The sequence below is a fragment of the Scyliorhinus torazame genome, chromosome 4 (assembly GCF_047496885.1).
Source record: "Scyliorhinus torazame isolate Kashiwa2021f chromosome 4, sScyTor2.1, whole genome shotgun sequence".
In the NCBI taxonomy this organism is placed as follows: Eukaryota; Metazoa; Chordata; class Chondrichthyes; order Carcharhiniformes; family Scyliorhinidae; genus Scyliorhinus; species Scyliorhinus torazame.
Genome location: NC_092710.1, coordinates 180,502,127 through 180,522,799, shown reverse-complemented (window position 1 = coordinate 180,522,799; position 20,673 = coordinate 180,502,127). Strand labels below are relative to the sequence as shown.

The window sequence follows — 20,673 nt, the reverse complement described above, 5'->3', positions numbered from 1 at the left end:
ATTTCCAATGCAATTCACCCAAAATAAGCCACACCACTGTGAAAAATTGAGGAATTTCAAGTGCAAATTACATTCAGCTCATATTGTGTCTCTACCATTATTGACACTAGCTTAAAAGACATCATTCTGTAAGCTGACCAAGTCCATAAAACTGGTTATTCCCCAGATCAAATTAATTATCATGTCTTGTTTCCACTGTGGACCTTCAAGGAATTTGATAAAATTGAGTTTTTTAGGTACAGAGCACTAATGTTTAGACTTGCACCAAAAAAAATGTAATTGACTACTGCACACCAATTAAACTAGTAAATGATCTTGTATGGTTTTTTAAAATGCATTTTCAATTATTTCAAATTCAGCTTCTCAGGTGGTGAACTAGGCACTCCTTTAAAAAATGCTGAATTTCAGCCCATTTTAATAAAATTAATAAACCCTTACATATATTGAGGAACATTTTTTAATGAAAAAAATTGCATTTTGCTGTTTCTTGGACAATTTTATGTTTGTTATTATACAAATGAGTAGTAATTTGAACCACAAATCCAATTTGGAAAACTAATGCAATTTAGAGCACTATTTGCCCCTGATTGCTGATTGCACCCAAAGTGGAAACTCTATTCCAATGATTCAAAATTGAATATGAACTGCTTGTAACAAGAGTAGGATAAAGTTTGGATTTTTAAATCATAAGCACCATTCTGTCTGTACAATAAGTAAAAAAATGAGGAAATGAAATGTAAATTTATACCAGATACAAGACAATGTGTTAATTCCCTGTGAAATATATTAATTTCCACAGAATTCCCCACTATATTGCTATATTTAGAGTATAAAGCAACATTTTCTTATTTTGACAGGGTTTCCTGATTGAAAGCAAGCTGCTTAAAATTATTTCCCCCCTCAAGAAAGATGAACGATATCTAATAAAACTGGATGCCGTATTTGCAGTAAGAGCTACAGATTTTCAAGAGAATATTTCCATGCAGCCTTTAGATTTTCTGTCTGATTTGATTCTTTCATATTACTAAGATGGCCTTGTGCTTCATGAAACTGATAGTGTAAATATAATGGGAACTTAAAGTAGAAGCGTTATCTAATTAGAGTGTGTTACTGTGCAAAATATGCACTTAAAAGAAAGATAACTGCATGGCCAGGTACCATTTCTGAAGGGTACAATACTCATTCAGTTCTTCAAAGCTGTTAATATATATTTTTTTACTTCCTTCAATAAAGTCAATTTGTGAACCCTCACCTGATAAGTAACCATCTACTGCCCATGTTTGGCTGTTATTATCATTTTGATGAATTCATTTTGGTAGGAGAAATGAGGAGAGGCAATATTAATTAAATGGTACAATTTTAAACGGGTTGCAGAAATGTGTTGAGGCAACAGGACAAGTTTTGAAAGCTGTTCCAAAAACATACAGGATCCTTTGCTTTATCAATAGAAGCATATTCTTAAAGAGGAAGTTGTACCCACCCCTGGTTAGGGTCCAACTGGAGTATTGTGGCAAATTCTGGGCATCATATTTTAGAAAGCATGTCTAGACCTTAGAAAGGGTATAGAGGATATTTATTAGAATGGGGCCAGAATGAATGACCAATTACTTTGAGAGATTGGAGAAACAAGGTCCCACATGGTCCCACATGGGAGGCTTCTCAAGAAGGCAAATGCACATGGGATATGGGTTAACTTCAAAATTGGCTTCGCTGTAGGAGACAGAAAGTGATGACAGACGGTTGCTTTAGTGAAGCCAATGTCCAGTGGCGTACCTCAGGGAACTGTGCTGGGTCTCCTATTGTTTGTCATTTATCTAAACTACATAGATGGACCGGATGGTTAACAGTGAGGTTGAGCGTCTTGGGTTTCAGGAAGATACAGACAGGATGGACAAACGGCAGAAAAGTGGCAGATGGAATTTAACCCTGAAAAGTGTGAGGTGATATACTTTGGAAGGAGTAATTTGACAAGGAAGTATTCAATGAATGGCCTGATACTGGGAAGTTCCGAAGAGCAAAGGAACCTTGTCCAAGGTTTTTGAAGGCAGAAAGGCAGGTTAGTCAGGTGGTGAAAAGGCATATGGGATACTTGCCTTTATTAATTGAGGCATAGATTACAAAAGCAGGGGAGGTCATGTTGGAGTGTAGAACTTTGGTGAGGCCACAGCTGGAGTACTGTGTGCAATACTGGTCACCACATTATAGGAAGGATGTGATTACACTGGAGCGTGTGCAGAGGCAATTCACCTAGGATATTGCCTGGAATGGAACATTTAAGTTATGAAGAGAGGTTGAATAGGCTTGGGCTGTTTTTGCTGGAGCAGAGAAGACTGAGGAGCTACCTGATTGAGATGTACAAGATTATGAGGTGCATGGACAGGATGGACAAGGAGCAGCTGTTCCGCTTAGTTGAAGGGTCAGTTACAATTTCAAGGTGAGGTTTAGGTGGGATTTGGGGGAAATCCTTTTTACCCACCAGTGGTGATGGTCTGGAATGCACTGCCTGGAAGGGTGGTCGAGATTGGTTGCCTCACATCCAATAAAAAGTGTCTGGATGAGTACTTGGCATTTCATAACATTTAAGGCTATAGGCCAAGTGCTGGCAAATGGGATAAGGTAGACAGGTCAGGTGTTTTTCATGTATCGGTGCAGACTCGATTGGCCAAAGGGCTATTCTGTACTGTATTATTCTGTGAGGTAATTCTTCTTGGAGCAGAAAGGTTAAATAGAAATGTGCACAAAATCACGAAGGGTTTTAATAGAGTTAATAAGGGGGCAAAATTATTACAGAGGACAGACAGTGGCGACATGAGGAAACATTTTTCTATTCAGCAAGTTGTCATGATCTGGAATGCATTGCCTGAAAAGGTGATGATAGCTGATTAATTAATAACTTTCAAAAATAATTTGTGAGAAGCATTTTTCAGGCTATGAAGAAAGAACAGGGGAATGTGACAAATTGTATAGCCTTTCAAAGAATCCATAAAGGCTTGATAGGCCAAATTACTGCCTTCTGTGCTGTATGATTTTTTTGAATACTAAAATAGACAAAATATATTTTCTTCTTGTGTCGCTCAAATGACCTGACAGAAAACAGAGAAAACCTGCTGCATTTGTTGAGACATTACTGATTAGTGCCATTCTAGCAATGTCAAGCAAATATTTTAATTGTTTAATTAGTAGACTGCTAAAACTCTACACTGTGTATCAACTTTCAAGCAGTCTTGCTAAGGAAATAATCTATAATTTTAAGAATACCGATAGGAGGTTTCTAGACTACAGTTGATCAGACCATTGTGAATATTGAAACTTGGAAATGGATAGCACATGTATTGCTTAGGGGGTGATTCCCAGGACGCCTTGCACCTAGCACATATCCCGCTTTGTCTGGAAAAGATCGGGTAAGCCCCTAAATAAGGTTCGCTCCAGGCGCCAATAGTGCACTGTGTTCCCAGACCACTGCAGCAGATGTAATCTTTCAACCCAGATTCTCCCGGCTCCCGGTATTCTCCACCCCCCTCCCTGCCGCCCCTTGCCGAATCACTACTGGTCTACACTACCGGAGACCAGACATAATGACCACGCTTGGGGGCTCAGAGGACATTGGAGTCCTGAATGGTTGGGTCATGGCATGCCCCGTGGCATCTTAGCACCCTGGCACAGCCACCAGAGCCAGGTTGACCCTGCGAGGGTACCGGGGGTAGCGACAGGTTGGCACTGCCAACGGGGTGATGCCTGAAAGGGACAGTGCCTTAATGAGTGGGCCTGAAAGGGGGCATGAAGGGGAGTGAATGGGGGAGGCTGTGTGTCTGATGGCGGTGAGAAGGGGGGATCCATTGGGAGGATCTTGATGCCAGCGATGCTTGTGTGTGTATGTGTGTGTGTGTGTGAAGGGGGGGGGGGGAGTTCAATTTAGGCAGATGCAAAATGACTTATTGACATGATTGAATGTTTGCTACCTTTCTGTAGAAAAGATTAAATGTTGTGAAAGACTGCAATGTGTGGTCAAAAGGGCAGGATCAAAGAAATGTAATTCATAATTGGTCATTTTGAGAAGTGCTAAGTCAAAAACTTCCTTTCCATTCTTAAATTTACTGTTCACAAATGTCGAGTTGCCGAGTTGAAAACTGGCACATTTAAATCCACAGAGCTCCAGCTTAGCCCATATAAAGGTAAAGAGAATTAATCAGTTCATAGAATTCTATGGCTTTGGTCTTCACATTTAAATAAAGCGATTTGGGATACAGGAGGAAGTGGAAGCCTGACAAACTTGATCCTTACTAAATATAAATAACATTTTCCTGAGACAATCATTCTAATGGAAATTAAGTAAATTGCTTCACCCAAGAGAATGAAGTTTGGCGCATCTATAACATGACATATCTAATTAAAAGACTGAAAAGACAATTCTGATTAATTTCTCATTTTATGTAGGCTTTAGGAATAGAGAATGAAGATGATATCATCAAACTGACAGAGTTCTTCATAAAACATTGTAAGATGTCTAAAGTTGAAGTAGATAAGGTAAGATATCAGCAACTTCAGGAACAAATTTAAGTGCATTTTCATTTATAGGTGAAATTGTTCTCTGAAAGGAATGCATTGGTCCATTGGTGAGGATTTGTTTTTGAATATTTTGAATAAACCATTTCCTACTAATTTAGGTTTTTTATGTTAATATGTGGCGTGTTCTGTTACAGAAGATTGAAATTAATGTGAAAAAGCGTAAACATTTTGATTGATTGGATGGATAGTGTGATGAACTGCAGATTTGTTGACAACTGATATACTATAGGCACAGATTTATTCCATTGCTCTGGAAGCTGATGTGGCTTCACTTCAAAGTAAATATAATTTTAATTTAAATTGTAAAATTGGCTGACAACATTTGTTAGTTGCCCGCTTAAATATGAATGAATATTGTTCAAGACTTTCTGCCCTACCCAGCACCAGTGGGGCAGAGTTGTCCCTGTCTCTGCATGTATTTCCTACCCTGGGATCATTTAAAAATGTGAGGCAGACATCCTTGGATCAGTGGTAACACTCTTGCCTCTGAATCAGAAGGCCTTGGATTCAAAATCCACTCCAGAGACTTAGTAATGTGCCATCCTGAGAAATTGCTTTACTGCCAGAGGTACCATCTTCTGAGGGAGATATTGAACCAAGATATCTGCCCTCTCAGATAAACCCCAAGATCTCGTGCTACAATTTAAAGAGTAGGGGAGTTCCCTCAATGTCCTGGCCTGGCCAATATTTACCCCTCAATAGGTTACCTGATTTTCACTTCATTGCGGTTTATAAGACCTTGGACAGAATTTAACAGGTGACAGTGTTTCCCCGACCTACCAATGAAGAGATGATGGAGAATGCTTCCATGGTGATACTGACTGCCCTTCAGCCAATTAATGCTCTGGAAAGTGTAACTTGGCTGGATTTAAGTCTCTGCCCTCACTTACGCAAAGTTAGAGCGCCATGGCTGGGACTACAAGCAATTGCCAGATTCTACATTGAATCCAGGACCAGTTAATTGTAAGGGGTTCCCTTGACTGGTGTTGCTCAGTTTCGGTTCCAACAGCGTCGCCAATACTGTGGGTATTTCGGTTTATCTTAGTGAACCACAAGCCTTCCCTTATATCGATCAAATGACCACACAACCAGTTAGTTAGTTAGTTCAAAAGATGGTTTATTTACATACACAAGAGTTATCTCAACATGCAAACACAATATCTACTATGAGTTAAACTACACCTATCAGCTACAATAACCTATACTTAACTTCAGGACGACCGGCACTGTGCAAATGGATAAGGCCTTTATCTGGATTTCACTTGGCTTGTTCGAAGAAAGTGGCTCTGTCTCTGCTGGGCTCATCCGTCAGATAGCGATCGTTGGTCTTGAACTTAGCTGGCTGTTCCTGCTGCAATTGGGGTGGCACAGGCCGGATCCAAAAGAGACAGAACACATGTCTGTGTCCTCTTTTATCCCTCTGGGATTTCGCGCTCTTTGGGGTGGTCGTTAACCTTGGACCCAATAGTTCGACAGGGCTCTGATCACTCTCTTCGATTTCGACCAATAAAGGGGCGAGTGCCTTGGTAGCTGGGCGGGTCCTTAGCGGTCATTAACCTTGGCAGTTGTGCTTTCTGAGTAAGGGGAGTGGCACCAATCAGTTTGGGGCTGTACCGGTTGCTTGATTGGAGTTCTATTGTCCTGGGAAAATGGGCCATTAAAATGCAAACGAGTGGGGGTTTCGATCAGGTCTGGTTACCTGTGTTTTAGATACACATAGGCTATGTATCTGTCTGAGTCCTGGGTTGGCCATAATTCCCATGGTCCTTTGCAGGTGGCCATCTTAGATGGCTACACTGGCATGGGGAGGTGAGGCTCTGAGGGGATGGGGAGAGGTGGAGGATTTGATGGAAAGCTTTGGAGCGAGGGAGCACTCAGGGGAATAGAGCACCCGGGTAATGTACAAGGGCAAATCTTGCAGGAAGAGCCTTATGTTGAAATGGTGCCCTTGAGGGAAGTATCTCGAGGGAGGGAAGCCACTCAAAGCCTGAGCAGAGTGACCTACCGGGCTGCCTCTCCTTGACCCGCCCTCCTCTTTCTGGCCTAAACATTGAGGCTAGGCAGGAAGTAGCATTTAAGGAATCATTAATTTGGATGATGGCGGGCAGGCTGCTCTAGGCCTTGACGCTTCTTGTAAGATGGAGGATAGCTGAGAGTGGCGGGAAGGCCTCCCACATAATTTAACAGCCCCCACCGCCTGCTACCCGCAGGAGGATGCTATATTCTGCCCCTTGATGTGCCCAAATTAGCTGCTGTGTTTCCCACATTACAACAGGGACTACACTTCAAAAATACTTAATTTGCTGTGAAGTGCTTTTCAAAATCCAGAAATTGTGAAAGATGCAAGTAATTTTACTACATAAATAATTAGCTTAATTGGATGTAAATCAATTTGAGATATCTGAGGTCATGGAAGAACTATGGATGCGATCAACTGGCCGCATTGCGCTCAACCGGGAGCACTGTGCGCCGGAAGAAGCGGGATGAAGCCTCCTATGTGCTTCCTGAGATCAGGAGCCCACCCACATTGGGTGTGACCAAGCCACACTTGCTTACATAGGCTTTAAATCTACTTAGGTGAGCTCACCTGGGATCCACCAGCCTCCCCATGGAGACTCCAGCTGGGTGTCATTCAGTACTGGTCCACACAAGCGAGCCATCAGAGGCCCCTGGGGAGTCAGGTGCAGGCTGGATCCTTGACCCTCCCCCTGGAAGGTGGGCACCTTGGCACTGCCACCCTGGCACTGCCAAAATGCTCGCGTGGCACTGCAAGAAGCAATGTGCTCAGGTGTCAGAGTAGCACTGCCAAGAGGCCTGGAAGGCGTTGTGGGGAGGCCTGAAGAGGGGGGGGGGCCCCAGGGACCCCATAGCAGGGTGTCATCACTTGCGGGGTGTTGGCGGTGATATTGCTCATGGATGGGGGGTGTGGAGACTCACAAACTCACTTAGAGATCAGGGCACCTTTTCAAAATGGCAGCCTGATTTCTGAGGAACTGGCCAGCAAGTTCAGCTCCCCAGTGATGAAAATAATTCTTTTTAAAAAAATGTATTTTATTCCAAACATATTCAAAAGTACAAAACTAGAAATAAATCGGAGAACATTCTCCACAACTCACGGTTTACAGTTTTACAGGTATTCCCCCTTTTCACCCCCCCCCCTCCCCGACGAACAATTCCTCAAACATGGTCATGAACAGTCCCCACCATGTCTCAAAGCCCTGCTCTGATCCCTTCAATTCAAACTTAATCTTCTCCAGCCGGAGAAAGTCGCACAGGTCCCTAGCCAGGCCTCCACCCCCAGTGGCGTTGTTCACCGCCATTCCAGCAAAATCCTTCGCCAGGCACTAAAGAGGCGAAGGCCACCACATCGGCCCTCCATCAGCTCCAGCATTTCCGATACCCCAAAAATCACCACTATAGGTCCGGCCGGGCCTCTATCTCCACAATCATTGCGAGCATCCCGAACACCCCTCCCAGTACCTCTCTAAATTCTTACAACCCCAGAACGTTGTGTGTGGTTTGCTGCTCCTCACACTCGTCTGCCACCCCCTGGAAGCACCCACTCATCCTTTAAAGTTATGTGCACCCTGTGTATCACCTTAAACCGAATCAAACTCATTCTCGCACACGGGGAGTTTGAATTCACTCCACACGCCCCATGCTATCTCCCCCCACAACTCCTCCTCCCATTTCTCCTTGATCCTCACCACTTGCACTCGCCCAACCATCCGTGTATGTCCCCGATCCTACCCTCCCCTTTCATGTCCGGGAGCTGCAACCTTTCCAGTAAGGCATATTTCGGCAATTTGGGAAACCATTTCCATGCAGAATCCCTCATTTGCATATGCCTGAATTCACTTTCCTTCGGGAGTTCTCCCGCAGCTCTTCCAGACGTGCAAACCTCTCCTCCAGGTATAGATCCCTCGCCCTCACCAGCCCCACCTCTCTCCACCTTATACACACCATCCATGTCCCCTGGCTTGAACACGTGGTTCTCACACAGCGGTGTTAGCACTGACACTTCCTCAATCCTAAAATGTCTCCTCAGCTGGTTCCACACCCGAATCGTGGACTGTACGACTGGGCTCCCCATATACCTCCGTGGTGTCAGTGGTAGCTCTGCCGTCGCCATGGCCCATAGGCTGGACCCCCTACAGGACTCCTCCATTCTAACCCCTCTCCTTCCCACCACCGCCTCACTTTCATCGCATTCGCTGCCCAATAATGATGCAGCAGATTTGGTAATGCCAACCCACCTTTCTGCCTCTGTAGCAGGGCCCTCTTCACCCTAGGTACTATCCTCGCCCATATAACCTCTGAAATCGTGCGCCCAGTTTCCGGAAAAAGGCCTTCCGAATGAAGATTGGGAGGATATGGGATACAAATAGGAACCTTGGCAGGACGTTCATTTTTACCACCTGGACCCTCCCCTCCAGTGTCAGGTGTAACGTATTCCATCTCCGAAAGTCCTCCTTTACCTCCACCAACTTTGTTATGTTCCTTTTGTGCATCATCGACCGCTTCCCTGTCACCTGGACCCCAGATAACCTTAACTTACTCCTTGCGACCCTAAATTGGCTCCCCGACCAGCTTCATTCACCTTGCTTTTTCCTACATTCAACTCAGAGCCCGAAAGGCCCTGGACCTCTCTAAAAAGCCCACAATTCTCCTCATTCTCTCCAGTGGGTCTGAATCGAACAGCAGCAGGTTGTCTGCATACCGCGACACCCGGTGTTCCCTACTCCCTCCTCTTTCCCTACTCCCCTGCCACTCTGCTGACCCCCTAAGGGCCATCGCTAAGGGCTCTATTGGCAGCGCAAGCAGCAGTGGCGACAGCGGACACCCCTGCCTTGTTCCCCTATACAACCTGAAGCTCCGTGAACTCATCTTGTTTGTCCGTACACTTGGCACCGACAGCAGACGCACTCACGCCACAAACTTTGGCCCGAACCCAAACCTCGAACAGGTACCACCACTCCACCCAGTCGAAAGCCTTCTCCGCATCCATAGATATCACTACCGCCGGTACCCTTCCCCGCGACGGGATCATGATCACATTTAGTAACCGCCTAATATTACTGGAAAGTTGCCTGCCCTTCACAAAGCCCATTTTGTCTGCTGCAACCACCCCCAGAATGCACCCTTCCATCCTCCCTGCCACCAACTTGGCCAACACTTTCACATCTCTATTCAACACTGATAAGGGCCTGTATGACTCACACTCTAGTAGTACTTCCCCTTCTTCGGAATTAGCGTTTTCGTCTCCCTTGTCAGTGTCTCCGGCAGCTCCTTCTTTTCCAGCGCCTCGCTAAAGGCCCCCAATAAGTGGCTGTGCCTACCATGGCTGAGAAGCTGAAGGTCTGCAGAGATAATTAAAGGTGGGTGTGAGGCTGGCAGCATTGGTAGCTGTTTGAGGGTGAGGTATCTGGATTTTGTGCACAAGTCTTGAGTGTGTGGGTGCTGCTGTGTGAGTGACAGGGGTTTGGTGCATTGAGCAGTGTGAGAGACTTGTGTTGTGATGGATAGGAAATATAAGAAGATGCATTCATAGATCTTGACTAGCTGTGTGAAGCCCCCGCAGAACCATGACATCCCTCTTCCTCTCTACCACTAATACTTCCAATGGCCCATCTGTGCCCTTGAAGCTCTCAATTGTCTGGGTGTTCCATTTTTCTTGTATAATATTAAGTAGCAGCCTTCTGCAATTCGGTGTAACGTCCCTTTAAGAGGGGTAGGCTGCTGTTGAAGACAGAAGTCTTGACTGCATCACAAGCTATTATTAAAACATGCTTCTCGGCTCCTTGCTGAGTACTGAGGGAGCAATGCATGACAGACACTAGTGTAAGGTCCTTCCTGTTTACTCCTTGTTTATTCCTTTATTTTCATTTCTTTTATTTTAGCCGTTAACGGTTTGATCCATGGATGATTATTGGACATGTCTTTATAAGGCAAGAAGCCTGTATCTTTAATTAAAGCAGGAAGAATCCAGAAGGCTGTGCTGGTTTAAACTAGAAGCTGCAAACTGGCCAGCATCAGTGACAGAGAGAGATTGGTTGGGACTCAGTTTGATTGATTTAGCTGGTGGCCAATTAATCAGCTCAAAGGCTGTGCTCTCCATGGTAAGAGGTGGTGATTGGATCTGATCCCACTGGAATGCTTTTCAGAGTCCAAGGTTTGAGTTTGGTTTCTTTTTTCGTTCTGGCAGCACAGTGAAGGGATCCAGCTAACTCTCTCCAAAGAAAGGTCCAGCTAAGTCTCTCCAGAAAGATCCAGCTCGCTCTCTCCAGAAGCCTACAATGAGGGCTGACTCTCCCATCAGAAAGCCTGTGGGGGCTGAGTTCCTGAGACTACAGAGGCCTGAAGACAAACCACAAACTGAAAGCAAAGTTTGAAGTGAACATAGAACATGCAGTGCAGAAGGAGGCCATTCGGCCCATCGAGTCTGCACCGACCCACTTAAGCCCTCACTTCCACCCCAAACCCATAACCCAATAACCCCTCCTAACTGTTTTGGTTACTAAGGACAATTTAGCATGTCCAATCCACCTAACTTGCACGTCTTTGGACTGTGGGAGGAAACCGGAGCACCCGGATCTTCATCACTATCCACAACTCCAACAACCATAGTATAATCAGCAAACTTGCTAATCAGACCAGCTATATATATTACAAAGAGCAGAGGTCCCACTACTGATCCCTGCGGAATATCACTAGTTACAGATCTCCATTCGGAAAACACACTTCCACTGTTACCCTCTGTCTTCTGTGGTCAAGCCAGTTCTGGATCCATCCAGCTAGTTCACCCCTGACCCCATGTGATTTAATCTTTTGCACCAGCCTGCCATGAGGGACCTTATCAAATGCTTTACTAAAGTCCATGTAGACAACATCCACAGCCTCATCAATTATTTTTGTCACCTCCTCAAAAAATGCAATCAAATTAGTGAGACATGACCTCCCTCGTACAAAACCATGCTGCCTGTCGCTAATAAGACCATTCACTTCCAAATGTGCATAGATCCTATCTCTGAGAATCTTTTCCAACAATTTCACTATCACTAACGTCAAGCTCACTGTCCTATAATTACACGGATTATCCTTGCAACCCTTCTTAAATTAAAAATAAATAAATTTAGAGTATCCAATTTTATTTTTTCCAATTAAGGGGCAATTTACCTTGGCCAATCCACCTACGCTGCACATCTTTTGGGTTGTGGGGGCGAAACCCACGCAAACACTGGGAGAATGTGCAAACTCCACACGGACAGTGACCCAGAGCCGGGATCGAACCTGGGACCTCGGCGCCGTGAGGCAACTGTGCTAACCACTTGTGCCACCGTGCTGCCCTGCACCCTTCTTAAATAACGGTACCAAATTTGGCTATCCTCTGGGATCTCACCGGTGGCCAATGAGGAGACAAAGATTTCTGTCAGAGGCCCAGCGATTTCATCTCTTGTCTCCCTCAGCAATCTGGGATAGATGCCATCTGGCCCTGGGTATTTCTCTACCTTAATGCTTTTTAACATACCTAACACTTCCTCCCTCGCAATAATGACCTGTTCTAAAGTGATGTGGAGATGCCGGCATTGGACTGGGGTGAGCACAGTAAGAAGTCTTACAACACCAGGTTAAAGTCCAACAGGTTTGTTTCGATGTCACTCGCTACAGAGGGACATAGATAAGCTGCAGCTCTGGGCTGAGAGGTGGCAAATGGAGTTTAATGCAGAAAAGTGTGAGGTGATTCATTTTGGAAGGAATAACAGGACGACTGAGTACTGGGCTAATGGTAAGATTCTTGGCAGTGTGGATGAGCAGAGAGATCTCGGTGTCCATGTACATAGATCCCTGAAAGTTGCCACCCAGGTTGAGAGGGTTGTTAAGAAGGCGTACGGTGTGTTAGCTTTTATTGGTAGAGGGATTGAGTTTAGGAGCCATGAGGTAATGTTGCAGCTATACAACACTCTTGTGCGGCCGCATTTGGAGTATTGCGTGCAATTCTGGTCGCCGCATTATAGGAAGGATGTGGAAGCATTGGAAAGGGTGCAGAGGAGATTTACCAGAATGTTGCCTGGTATGGAGGGAAGATCTTATGAGGAAAGGCTGAGGGACTTGAGGCTGTTTTCGTTAGAGAGAAGAAGGTTAAGAGATGACTTAATTGAGGCATACAAGATGATCAGAGGATTGGATAGGGTGGACAGTGAGAGCCTTTTTCCTCGGATGGTGATGTCTAGCACGAGGGGACATACCTTTAAATTGAGGGGAGATAGATATCAGACAGATGTCAGAGGTAGGTTATTCACTCAGAGAGTAGTAAGGGCATGGAATGCCCTGCCTGCAACAGTAGTGGACTCGCTAACACTAAGGGCATTCAAATGGCCATTGGATAGACATATGGACAATAAGGGAATAGTGTAGATGGGCTTTAGAGTGGTTTCACAGGTCGGCGCAACATCGAGGGCCGAAGGGCCTGTACACGTACCGCAATGGCCTCTGGAAACCTAGTAGACACATCCATTATAGTCAAAAGATATTGATTCCCACTTTTTGATTTAGGAAGCGGTCCTACGCAATCAATTAGGACCCTTGTAAAAGGTTCCTCAAATGCTGGAATGGGTATTAAGGGCGCTGGTTTTATCACTGCTTGAGGTTTCCCTATCACTTGACATGTGTGACATGATTGACAAAATTTGACTACATCTTTATGTAGTCCAGGCCAATAAAAATATTTCTGGATTTTAGCTTGAGTTTTCCTTATCCCCAAATGACCTCCCACTGGTACCTCATGTGCAACTCGCAACACCTCCTTTCTATACCCTACCGGCAATACTACTTGATGAATTTCTGCCCACTTTTCATCCACCTGCATATGTAAATGTCTCCATTTTCTCATCAAGACATCACTTTTACGGTAATAACACTCTGGCATACACTCAGATTCCTCTTCCGTGTATGCTTTCTGATACATCCGTTTTATTTCTATATCTTTCTGTTGTAACTCTGCCAATTTTCCTGAACTAAAAATATCCGCCTCATCCTCCACCTGTTGTTCTTTTTCAACCATCTGATCAAAAATCGCTTCTGATACTTGCACTTCACTTTTATCTTCTCTCTGTGATTTCTCCTCTTGTCTTAACCTGTGACTTTGCGACCTTGTTACTACACAATCCAGAAAAATCCCAGGATATTCGTCCTTCAACACTTTAGTTGTCTGATTTTGCACTGGCTTATCAACCACAGTGGGCATCACTCCCACCGCGATCCAGCTATATCATTACCCAAGATAAACTGTATTCCTGGACAAGATAGTTTCTCTATTACTCCGACTACCACTTCACCACTCTTCACTGGACTTTCCAGCCTTACCTTATATAATGGAACGCTACTCTTCTCACCCTGAATTCCACATATTACCACCTTTTCTGGCAACATTCTTCCCAACCTACATAACTCCTCATCTCTTACCATTAAAGATTGACTAGCTCCCGTATCTCTTAAAATTGTGACTTCTTTACCTGCTCCTCCTGATACACATGAGTAAACTTTACCCACACAAGTAAATTCTTTAAAGCCATCTGGCACCTTCTTATCAATCACGTCTTGATCAGGCTGTACAATCTTTTGCACTTCCTTCGCTTCACTTGGGCTTTTCTTTATTACTCTAACAAACCCCACTGTCTTATCCTGTTTTACCACATCAGCCTTCCCAGTGCTTTTCTTCAACCACCAACACTGTGACTTTACATGGCCTAGTTTATTACAGTGAAAACATTTGAAACTTTTCATTTCTTGTTCATTTCTTTTTTAATCTGAGGTACACTATCCTTATTACATGGGCAGCACGGTAGCATTGTGGATAGCACAATTGCTTCACAGCTCCAGGGTCCCAGGTTCGATTCCGGCTTGGGTCACTGTCTGTGCGGAGTCTGCACATCCTCCCCGTGTGTGCGTGGGTTTCCTCCGGGTGGTCCGGTTTCCTCCCACAGTCCAAAGATGTGCAGGTTAGGTGGATTGGCCATGATAAATTGCCCTTAGTGTCCAAAATTGCCCTTAGTGTTGGGTGAGGTTAGTGGGTTATGGGGATAGGGTGGAGGTGTTGAACTTGGGTACGGTGCTCTTTCCAAGAGCCGGTGCAGACTCGATGGGCCAAATGGCCTCCTTCTGCACTGTAAATTCTATGATTATCTCCCATCAGATCACCTTTACCTTTACCACTTGAGTATTTCTCATATCCCCAGTTTCTATCCCTCACAGGCTGAAACAGATGTCGGAAACCATGCTTTGATTTATGAACTAATTCATAATCATCTGCCATTTCTGCTGCTAATCTCGCAGTTTTAACCCTCTGCTCTTCCACATGCGTTCTCACTACATCAGGAATTGAATTTTTAAACTCCTCCAAAAGTATAATTTCTCTGAGAGCTTCATATGTTTGATCTATTTTCAAAGCCCTTATCCACCCATCAAAATTACTCTGTTTCAAACTCCATGTATGTTTGACCAAATTCTTTCCTTAAATTTCTAAACCTTTGTAGGCTTCAGGCACTAGTTCATATGCACTTAAGATGGATTTTTTCACCTCCTCATACGTCCCAGATACCTCCTCCGGTAGTGATGCAAACACTTCACTAGCTCTACTTACCAGCTTTATTTGAATCAGTAATTCCCACATGTCCTGTGGCCATTTCATTTGTTTAGCTACCTTCTCAAATGAAATGAAAAAGCTTCCACCTTCTTCTCATCAAACCTTGGCAATGCTTGGACATATTTAAATAGATTCCCACCAAGCCTTCGACTTTGACGCTCTTTCTCACTATCCTCATCACTATCATCCACCTGTACGTTTCCCTTTATGTCTGTCAATTTTAACTGACTGTCATGTTTCATGGCCATTTTCTGAAGTTCAAACTCTCTCTCTTTATCTTTTCCCTGATCTGTATCTCCCTTTCTTTTTCTTTTTGTTCTGCTAGGACTATTCTCTCTTTTCTCCTTTCTTCTCTCTCCTTTTCTTTTTCCTCTCTCTCTCTTTTTCTTTTTCCTCTCTTTCGTATTCAAGCTGCTTTAATTCTTTCTCATGTTCCATTTGTTTAATTCGTAACTGAATTTTTGCCATTTCCAATGGGTCAAACTGTATCTCAGGCAATTTTAAATGCTTAACCACCGCCATAATTACCTCATCTTTTCGCATTTTGTCAGGGAATGTTAACTGCAAAGTTTTTGCCAAATCTAACAGTCTGCTTTTAGTCTCTGTCCGTAAGGTACTGCGTGTGACAGTCTCCACCCCCAAAAACTTCTGAGCCTCTGAAAGAGCCATTGTCCACAACACACTCCCCACTTAAACTAAAATACCACACCTGAAAAGCAACCACAATATGCTCACCCCTCACTGTCTTTAGGTTCACTAAGCCAATCCAATAGATAGACTTTTATCTCGGACGAGCCCCCAATTGTTATGGGTCAGGGTTTAGAGAATCCCAAAGTGTATCATGGAGTTCACCTGACCCACCACTTTTAATGGATTGTGGTATGGGGAGCACAGGGCTCACTCTACAGGTATGGTACAACAGAAATGGAAAAGTATTTTTTAAAACAAAACAATGTTTATTCTATGAACTCAAGTTAACCTTTTTAAAACAAACAGTGAATATCTTAGCAACCACTAATTCAAATACACCCCCCAAAGAATACAACACTAAGTAATCTGTATGCTGTTCTTTTAACACCCAGAAGACTTAACAGACCTCCAAACAGGAGCACATCAGAGTTTACATTCAGTACGGAAAACATTTATAATTATTCTGAATTCACCAAATGACCAAGAGATAGTCCTTCATGGCAGAGAGCATAGCAGTACAGCTGTGTTGTCTGACTTCAGCTTCAACACACTGAAAAACGAAACCAAAAATACAGACACACCCAAGCTTTTCTCAAAGTCAAACTAAAAAGCTGAACCAGAGCTCAGCTCCCCACACTCTGACATCACTGCAGTAACATGAGCAGCCAAACATTTCTTAAAGCGACATTCTCATGACACAGTGTGATGGAGGACGCTGACAGCCCGCTCTGTGGAACTCCGAGCTCCACATCGTTAGACAATGTCTGACTCATGCCCACAGAAATACCCTCCACCTGGGTGATCCCTCCATGCGAGCTGGACACTCAATCACATGGCCCTGCCGTTTCGCTGGGGACGGGGTGATGGGAACGTCCGGGGGTGGGGGGTTAGGGGACTGCACGGCACACCCGCCTGGGCTCAGTCTTTCATAACCCCTCACCCATGGTGGCCTTCACTTCCTGCATCACCCCGCACACATCAGACAGAGCACAGAGGCGGCTTTCATCGGTGATAACATGTGTTTAATGTGAACAGATATATACATGTGCCCTAGCCCCATAACTGAACTGTGGCCTGCACCCGTGCCAACTTACTTAAGTGTCTATCTTTCTGGCCTTATGGGCCCTATCACTATGCCTTGGTGGATCCCCAGATGGTACAGCAGGAGTGGAGGTGGACTGCTGTGATCCCTGCCCTGCGACTAGGGCACATTTTGGTGCACATTTCCTAGGGCGGCCCGGCCTGGATGGACCAGGCTGCTCCTCGGGCATCCTCACTAGCATGGTGCCACCCTGCCCTGCCCGCTGCCCACTAGCTGCACCGGGGACGGGAACGGGGGGGATTTCGAGATGCTGCGGTGTTCCGGGACCTCCCCTGCAGGAGTCACCAGCATGGGCCCCAGCACCACCTCCTCCTTCGGGGTGCCCAATGGCCCCCGGGCTTCTCCATGGGATGGCGGTGTGAGCGGAGCCATCTCTGAGGCACCCCCCGGCATCTGGCGCTGCCAGTCCTAGAGGCCAACTCTTGTATCAACCATGGTCTGTATGTTAGCGGCCGTGGAACTCGGAGTGGACCATCCCTGACTGTGACTGTGCCACTTCCCTCTGGGACTGTGCCACCTCCCTCTGGGACTGTGCCACCTCCCTCTGGGACTGTGCCACCTCCCTCTGGGACTGCGCCACCTCCCTCTGGGACTGTGCCACCTCCCTCTGGGACTGTGCCACCTCCCTCTGGAACTGTGCCACCTCCCTCTGTGACTGCACCATCTCCCTCTGGGTTTGTGCGACACCGGCCAGCACCTGGGCAATGGCGCCGATACTCTTAGCCATGGCCTGCTGTGACTGGGCCACACTGCGGAGTGCTGCTGCAATCTGCAGCTCTGGCACATGTCTGCCTGTGAGTGGGCAGCCATGTCCTGAGCCACGGCCCCCGCCTGCACAGATAGCCCCAGGCCTTGCATAACCTGACCCATGTCCGACACTGTCGCCCCCATAGCCTCAACCGCAGGCGCCACCCGTGCGGTTCAACCTGGGTGACACGCATGACCGGCACCACTCCCTGCTTCTGCACACGGTTGGATTCCTCCACCTGCGTCTGCAGGTGCTGGAAGCCGGCCGTCATCCCCTTGTCTGGTCCCCTGGGTTGCTGACTGCATCTAATCTATGGGTGGGGGTGGATATTCCAGGAACCCGGGACCCATCTGGGCATCAGCTGGTTGCTGGGGCCGGGCTGCCCTCTGACTGTCTGGCCCCTCGGCTGCTTCTACCTCCACCTGCTGTACCGGAGAGGCTGTGTGGTGTTCACCAGTAAGTGTCCCAGGAGCCTCCTCACTAAAGATCCCAACCGAGATGATAGTCTCTGCGATGGTGGAGGGTGTAGGAGATAGCAGTGGCGGGAAGTCTACGTCGTCATCGGACCCGAGGTCCGGGGTGTCCTGTGTCGTGTTGTGCGGTGTGTTGGTTTCCTGTGTCGTTGTGTGCTCAGTGTTCGTCCCCAGTGTGTTGGTCCCCTGTGCCGTTGTGTGCTCTGTGTCCGTCTCATCTGTGTCTGTTCCCTGAGTCGTTGGGTGCTGTGTGTTCGTCCCCTGTGTGTTCGTCCCGTGTGTTCATCCCCTGCATGTTCGTCCCCTGTGTGTTCGTCCCCTGCGTGTTCGTCCCCTGCGTGTTCGTCCCCTGTGTGTTCATCCCCTGTGTCTTCGTCCCCTGTGTCTTCGTCCCCTGTGTCTTCGTCCCCTGCGTGTTCGTCCCCTGCGTGTTCGTCCCCTGCGTGTTCGTCCCCTGCGTGTTCGTCCCCTGCGTGCTAGTCCCCTGCGTGCCCGTCCCCTGCGTGCTCGTCCGCTGCGTGCCCGTCCCCTGCGTGCCCGTCCCCTGCAGTGTTCGTCCCCTGGGTGTTCGGCCCCTGGTTGTTCGGCCCCTGTGTGCCCGTCCCCTGCGTGCCCGTTCCCTGCTCACCCGTCCCGAGTGCCCGTCCCCTGCGTGCCCGTCTCCAGTATGTCCATCCCCTGGGTCGCTGTGTCCTGGCTTGTATCGGGCGGAGGGCTGTTGTGACGGCTGCAGTCCCTGTCGGTGCTTGCGTCCCTGGAGGACACCGGCCCTGGCACTGGCTGGGGGCGGGGGACGCCAGATGGGCCGGGACCATCACGGGCTGGTCCTGCAAGACACGAGACAACTTGTATGTTTAGGCAGCCGGATGGAGATGAGGCGTTATGTTGTGAGGGGGTGGGGTGGGTTGAGGGGTTGGCAGTTGGCACACATGTTGTGAGTGGCCGCAATCAGGCAGGGGGGTCTTGCTTGGTGACACGCCTCCGATCTTGGCATCGGCAACCTCCCGCTCCTCGGGTCCGCCAACCTGTTTTCAATCTGTTTTCCTGCTCCTCCACCTTGCTCTCAACAACTTACAAAGGTCTCCTAAGAGCCCCGCCTCTAATGCCATCACTCTATCGCTGTGTTCAGAGATCATCCTCTCGATCTCTCGAATCTGCGACCCCTGAGCTTCCAGACATTTTTCCACCCTCTCCATTGAGCCCTTCAGGGGTGTCACAGTCCCTTTGATGCACTTCGATTGATCCTCCTGCATCTCCTTACTCTACTGGTGGGCGGAACTCTTCCTTGATGAAGGCCATCAACTGTTCCATCTGGGGCTTTCCAACTTGCATTGACCATTTTCCCTCTGCCATCTTCCCACTAGCTGTTGCGCCACAGGTCTCTTCCAACTTCTTGGCCAGATCTTTCACCTTCTGCCGGATTCGGTACCCAGCAGACATGCCCCTCCCGGGAAAACCTCTCCTCCGATCTTCAGTTACACACTTCCATTGAAATTACACCCGATTTTGGGTAAAATAACTCTTTTCTACGTCTTCAAGCAGGAGCTGCCTTGTGTGCAACCACTCACACATGGCCACCACCGGAAGTCTGTATTTCTAGCATTTGTATTGAAAATAATTTAGTTTCACACGATATAGGTATTTCAGGATCAGCAGCAAGGGCTTTCTCCATTCTGTAAGTATGTGTATCGGTTGCTTTTAGGAGACTGAAGATTTGTTGCACAGACTTGATGGAGAGGTACAGAAAGAGTTTGAAGATAGTGCAGCAATGCGAGAAGATGGTATGGAACCAGTAGATGAAGAAGAAGTTTGTATAACTGAAACTGATGAGCAAGAGGCCACTGTATGCACAGAAATGCTCGCCAAACAGCATGTGGAGCTGGTGCATCCTAATGACATCCTTAAAACCCTGAGACTTTTCCTTGAAGACAACCAGCAATCAAGGTGTGTAATTTTTTTTTCTTAAGCCTTTACAACTCGTAACTTTATACCATTCTTTGTCCCTAAGGATACTTGCCCACCATTTTTACACCTGTGTCTTCTGGCTGCAGAAACCCATGCAGGACTTCAGATTCATGGTTTCTGGCAGCCCTTTTAAACTTATTCAAGTGGCCATTCTGTACTACTCAACATGGTATAAGTGGGGAGCAAAGATAATCGTAGGCAAGACCAATACAGTTTTCTCATTCATGTGGACTTTCCGGAATGACTTACTACATAGTGATGAGGAGTCAAACGCTTATACCCCTTGTTGCACCACTGCCCAAATTAAGGTCACTTAACATGCTCAGCCTGTATGGCATTGTGCTGCAATGTTATGTTATTTGCCTAAATTAGCTGTTAAGGGCTGTATTTTTAAAAATGGTAATGACATTAACTATCAGTAATGTTGGTTGATGACACCAATTTGAGGAGATAAATAAGCCTTGGTTAATTTCTACTTGCTTTTTTG

General features: G+C 46.4%; 1 protein-coding gene across 1 annotated transcript in view; it reads left to right on the top strand.

Moving 5' to 3' along the window:
- drc1 (dynein regulatory complex subunit 1 homolog (Chlamydomonas)) overlaps nt 1–20,673 on the top strand; it is a 118,535-nt gene that overhangs the window by 85,020 nt on the left and 12,842 nt on the right. The window contains exons 12-14 of the mRNA XM_072498932.1: nt 858–947; nt 4,435–4,524; nt 19,924–20,165. Of these exons, the coding sequence (XP_072355033.1) occupies nt 858–947; nt 4,435–4,524; nt 19,924–20,165 (422 nt within the window). The remainder of the gene's footprint in view (nt 1–857; nt 948–4,434; nt 4,525–19,923; nt 20,166–20,673) is intronic.